Source organism: Ziziphus jujuba, chromosome 1 (genome assembly GCF_031755915.1).
Source record: "Ziziphus jujuba cultivar Dongzao chromosome 1, ASM3175591v1".
NCBI lineage: Eukaryota > Viridiplantae > Streptophyta > Magnoliopsida > Rosales > Rhamnaceae > Ziziphus > Ziziphus jujuba.
This window is the reverse complement of record NC_083379.1, coordinates 22,105,090-22,110,521: the sequence shown is the minus strand read 5'-3', so window position 1 is coordinate 22,110,521 and position 5,432 is coordinate 22,105,090. Positions and strand designations below refer to the sequence as shown.

At 38.4% G+C, this 5,432-nt stretch overlaps 1 protein-coding gene across 1 annotated transcript; it reads left to right on the top strand.

Moving 5' to 3' along the window:
• Positions 1-338: 338 nt before the first annotated feature.
• Positions 339-4,285, top strand: LOC107424068 (eukaryotic translation initiation factor 3 subunit D). The gene is made up of 2 exons (XM_016033762.4): positions 339-2,144; positions 3,981-4,285. The coding sequence occupies exon 1, from the start codon at positions 434-436 to the stop codon at positions 2,138-2,140; it is 1,707 nt and encodes a 568-aa protein (XP_015889248.1). The 5' UTR covers positions 339-433; the 3' UTR covers positions 2,141-2,144; positions 3,981-4,285.
• Positions 4,286-5,432: the final 1,147 nt, after the last annotated feature.

Sequence of the window (5,432 nt, the reverse complement as noted above, 5' to 3'; positions counted from 1 at the left end):
CTTAATATAAATATTGTTTTTCGAAACGTTACTTAAAGGACCCTTTATCTATCGGCTCGAACTAAAATCTAAATTAAATTAAAATTTTCAATTAAAAATTAAATCAAAATTAGAAGGGAAGTAAACTTTTTGTTCTTTTGTTTTCTTTCTCTAAGAATGGAATTTTTTTTTTAATTTATAATTTAATGAAAGAAAGATAAATATAATTTAATGAAAGAAAGATAAAGCTAAACGTAAATAATGTATATGCATATAAATGATAGGAAATGCGATCGTAGGGGTTAACGTGCAGGGGTAAAACTGTAATCTCATAACTCCTATAAATCACCTGCAGCGCTAGGGTTTTGAATTCCATCCCCAAACCCAAGCCCGATTAGGGTTTCACACTCTCAGTTGTTTCCATCTGAAGAAGGCAGATCGGCTATCCAAAAATATGGTTGGGGGCTTCGAGGTCGGAGCAGTACCGTTCAACCCCGATGGCTGGGGCCCACCTGAGGCAACCACTACGACCACCACCGCAGCTACCACTTCAAATCTCCCTCTTAACGTCCCCTTCGCCCCTTTCTCGCGCTCCGACAAGCTTGGCCGGATCGCCGATTGGACCCGCACCTTCAACAACCCGACCCGCTCCAAGAACCCGTCAGACTCCGTCTTCGACTTCACCAACGATGAGTCTTTCCCCGCGTCGGCGGATGACGACTCATCGTTCCGGCTAGTGGACGGAAAACCCCCACCGCGTCCGAAGTTCGGGCCGAAATGGCGGTCTCACCAGCAGCGGCAGCTCCCACAGCGTCGTGACGAGGAGGTGGAGGCCCGGAAGCGCGAGGCGGAGAAGGAACGGGCACGGCGAGACCGCCTCTACAATCTCAACCGCTCGAATGTCAACATGCCTCGTCGCGAGGCAGCAGTGTTCAAGTCGTCGGTGGATATCCAGCCGGAATGGAATATGCTCGATCAGATTCCCTTCTCCACCTTCTCTAAGCTCTCTTTCTCGGTGCCGGAGCCAGAGGATCTCTTACTCTGCGGAGGTCTCGAATTCTATGACCGCTCGTATGATCGAATCACTCCCAAGAACGAGCGCCGCCTCGAGCGATTCAAGAATCGCAACTTCTTCAAGGTTACCACCACTGACGACCCAGTCATTCGCCGCCTTGCAAACGAGGATAAAGCTACGGTTTTTGCCACAGATACCATCCTCTCCACCCTCATGTGCGCTCCCAGATCGGTTTATTCTTGGGATATTGTGATTCAGCGCGTTGGGAATAAGCTCTTCTTCGATAAAAGAGATGGGTCGCAGCTCGATTTGCTTTCTGTCCACGAGACCTCGCAGGAGCCTTTGCCTGAGGCCAAGGATGATATAAATTCTGCATATTCGTTGAGCGTTGAGGCTGCTTACATCAATCAAAATTTCTCGCAGCAAGTTTTGATTAGGGATGGAAATAAGGTGACCTTCGATGAGCCAAATCCATTTGCAAACGAGGGCGAGGAGGTTGCTTCGGTAGCTTATCGGTACAGGCGGTGGAAGCTTGATGATGATATGTATCTTGTTGCGCGGTGCGAGGTTCAGAGTGTCGTGGAGGTCAATAAGCAGAGATCGTTCTTGACATTGAATGCGCTTAATGAGTTTGATCCCAAGTATTCTGGTGTTGACTGGAGGCAGAAGTTGGAGACGCAGAGGGGTGCTGTTTTGGCTACTGAGCTTAAGAACAATGCCAATAAGTTAGCTAAGTGGACAGCGCAAGCACTTTTGGCCAGCGCTGATTTAATGAAGTTGGGATATGTTTCGCGGGTTCATCCTCGCGATCATTTTAACCATGTGATTTTGGCTGTGGTTGGATATAAACCTAGGGAGTTTGCTGGGCAAATTAACCTTAACACGTCGAACATGTGGGGGATTGTGAAGTCTATTGTGGACTTGTGCATGAAATTGAATGAGGGCAAGTATGTGCTTGTGAAGGATCCGTCTAAGCCACAAGTTAGAATCTATGAAGTGCCTGCAGATGCATTTGAGAATGACTATGTGGAAGAGCCTCTACCAGAGGAGGAACAAGTTCAACCACCCACAGAGAATGCTGATGTTGCCGAGGCAAATCCTGCTGAAAAGGAAACCGAAGATAAGCAAATTGATGCTCAGGCTTAATGTGGTAATCTGTCTACTAGAAGTTTCTACTTTTCGTTTCTTAAATATCGTTTGTTATATGTTATTGAACTCAAAATCTTAAAGCAGTATCATCGGTAGAAGACGGTTCTTCTTTTGGTTGTTTCACCATTAACATGCGTAAATTTTCGTATGCTGAATGGAAGAATAATTTATCCAAATTAGAACAGGAAACCAAGAAACTAACTGTAAAATGGCTATGGATGTTATTGTCTAGATTCATCTTCTAAGTCAAAATTGATTTTTCTTTCTGTTGTTCGCCATTAGCATGTACAAATTTTCGTATGAGAAAGTAACTATAAAATGGCTATGGAAACAATCTCATGCTTCCCTTTTGATTACGGTTTCCTGTGTCAATATTTCCTCTTGCTACCACGGCATCTGGCCTGGTCACGGTGGTCGCAACTTATCTATGTTTATATAGTTATATTAATGAGGTCTTGCCATTTGCTTAAACAATTTGTCAATTAATGAAATCAAGTCGACATTTCATGCTTCATATGGTTTATAAATGTTTCTCTCCTTGCATAAACACTATGGTTTTTGGATGAACATCTTGCTCGATGCTATTAGTTGGTTTTTGGATGAACATCTTGCTCGATGCTATTAGTTGCTTATGGTCATTTTGGTACATGACGGGTGCATTGGATTAGTCCTGCATTGGTTGAAATATTGGCTATAATCAGCCTTTATCCATGGATAAGCTGGTAATGTACATTGGTGAGAAAAGGGATCTATGTGTAAACTGTCACTTCATTCCAAATTGCCGAAGATTTTACTAACTTCTTGCTGAAGGTTTACTTTCTGATGGTTTGTGATTAGGTGAGAAAATCATATGGAAAATGATAAATTGGGAGTGAGAAGTAATGTATATGATAATTTGCAATGGCACGAGTCTTTAGTATTGAATCAGACTAGTCCTACTTGCTAAAGATAAGTCTAACTTCCTATAGGGTTAAAGTGTGCTAAGCATTTCTTACCTAACATTATCTGAGGAGGACGATAGAGAGATAAGTAAACAATCTATTGCATTGATGCCACTCTTTCTACTACACGATGTGTCCAACTTAGGATGGGCCAAAATCCTCTAGTTCTTCTTTCCCCTAATATTTTATTCCCAACCTAACACTCATTTGCTCTCCTTTTCTACTCCTTTTCTCTCCACCTTTTTCTTTCCTTTCCTTTCCCTGATAATCCATGCCATGCATTGCTTGCTATTGAGTTTGAAGTTATAAACTTAATTGCTGTTGATGCTGAGTTTTGCGAGTTGATTCAAGTAGCATGAAAACTCATGACCTAGACATATAACAGCTGGTTACTCTTCATTCTACTAGAAAGAGGTAGACAGGAGAGAGAGAAAGTGTGCCAAGAAGTTGTTCTATGCCACATTTAATTGAGAAAGAGACTGAATCAATTTTGAGATCACTTTAAGTGGGTGTTCATGATGAAGAAAGATATATAATCTATTTTGAAGACCCATTTTACATGGGTGGTTCATAATGACTTATCTGTGCGTGAACTTAGGAAGAGTTGAAGTTCTTTTCAGAAATATGGAAACATAATAATAACAATAATATAATTATTATTATTGTTGTTGCTGTTGTTGTTGTTATATGTGGTTAGCTTCCATTGATGTTTGTAAATTGTACAAGTTTTTCAATTGATTCTAGTACTTAATTCTTGCTCAGATTTTGTTCAGTAAGGTTGCCGCTAATAAATATATTAATTGCTCTTAATGTTGTTTTATGGTAGATCATGCCTCGCCATCTCTCATTTACTGTTTTTAACTGGTAGAACCATTTTCATTGGTTGGTGAATGCAGATTAAAACTGGTTTGCATAATTTGTTGAGAAGAAAGACATTTTTGCGAAGGTAGACAATGGCACAAGGATTCACAGCCCCTGAGATGGAACTGTTATTTATACGCTACTAGCGTATTTTTCTTGGTACTGGAGGAATATAATAGCCAAGTAGATGTTTTGTTTTATGAGCTCGAAGTATACTGCATAATTGATTTTTGTTGTTGCTATGTTTTGTTTCCTTTTTCTTAGGTGACATTCTTGTGCCTAATGAGCCAAACAAACGGTCTTTTTGATTAATCTTTAATTTTGTTTCTTTTGATCTGTATGGAGAATGTGTTATCGTTCAAGTTTGCTTTTTTTTTTTTTTTTTTTTTTTTTCACTTCTGATTTAAGAAATTAGTAAAACGTATCAAACAGCTTTTCTAGTTATAGTGTAGCACAATTTGTTATGCTTTAATTTATTGCGAGTAATTTTGCTGGATTTTTGTATCTCGATGTTTAATCAAATTCCATAAAACAGTAGCAAATGCAATTAATATCGTTGTGGTAAAATTTCAGTCATTTTGTGGTTTGAAATTTTTGCGGGGTTAATATTTATTTTCTTTTTTCGTATAAATTCCTCTTCAATTTTGCTTCATATGCAATTTCTCTTCCTTTTAGCATGAAGATTTTATTAAGAGTTAAGATTTACAAATGGAAGGATAAAATAACTCAAGTCACATAGTCAATGGTTTCAATTTAGTTAAAAAGAAAGAATTTGAGGCTTAAGAATTTAATTTTAAAGATCCAAAATTCAAAGAAGATAACATATAAAATAACTCCCGGAACTAAGATTAATATATGAAATTAAATGGATGTAAATAAAACCTTGAACTAAGTAGCCTAAAGTTATAACCTTCCAAATAATGATGACAATAAATTTATTCTTCCGATTAGTTTAACTGTTTTTATAAACAATCAAAGTAACTTTTGCGTAAATTATCCTTTCGGCATATGACCATTTTACATATAATGTATATCTAAATAGATGGATTTAAGTTCCAAAAAAATTCAAAAAGTAGTCAGTCTGGACCTGAGCAGGACGGGGATCAATAGATGAGAACACGCTTTTTCTTAATCGTACATAACTTCCATTATAACTTAATTTTTCATTTCAGTGAGAACAAAATAAAATTACCTTGTTTTGTCTTTGAATAGTGATTTTTGGAGTGAGGATGCTGGATTTAAGTAGAAAAGACTGGCTCTATGAAGCTGAAAGTTCAACATGGAGAGACTTATTATAAAATCCTAAATTCTTCCAATTCAACCTCTACCTAATGATATACTAATACGTGGTTTTCGGTTGATGCCTGCAATGTTTCAAGCTACAGATAAGTAGATCCTCTTGTTATGCTTCACCTTCAGTTGCTGCTAGTTTATTTGAGTGAATTAGAAGGATATAGACAGAGGCAATGCATAAGATTCATTATTTC

What these genes read in the sequence shown, in the direction of transcription:
- LOC107424068 (XM_016033762.4), top strand. Translation starts at nt 434, where the DNA reads ATGGTTGGGGGCTTCGAGGTCGGAGCAGTACCGTTCAACCCCGATGGC.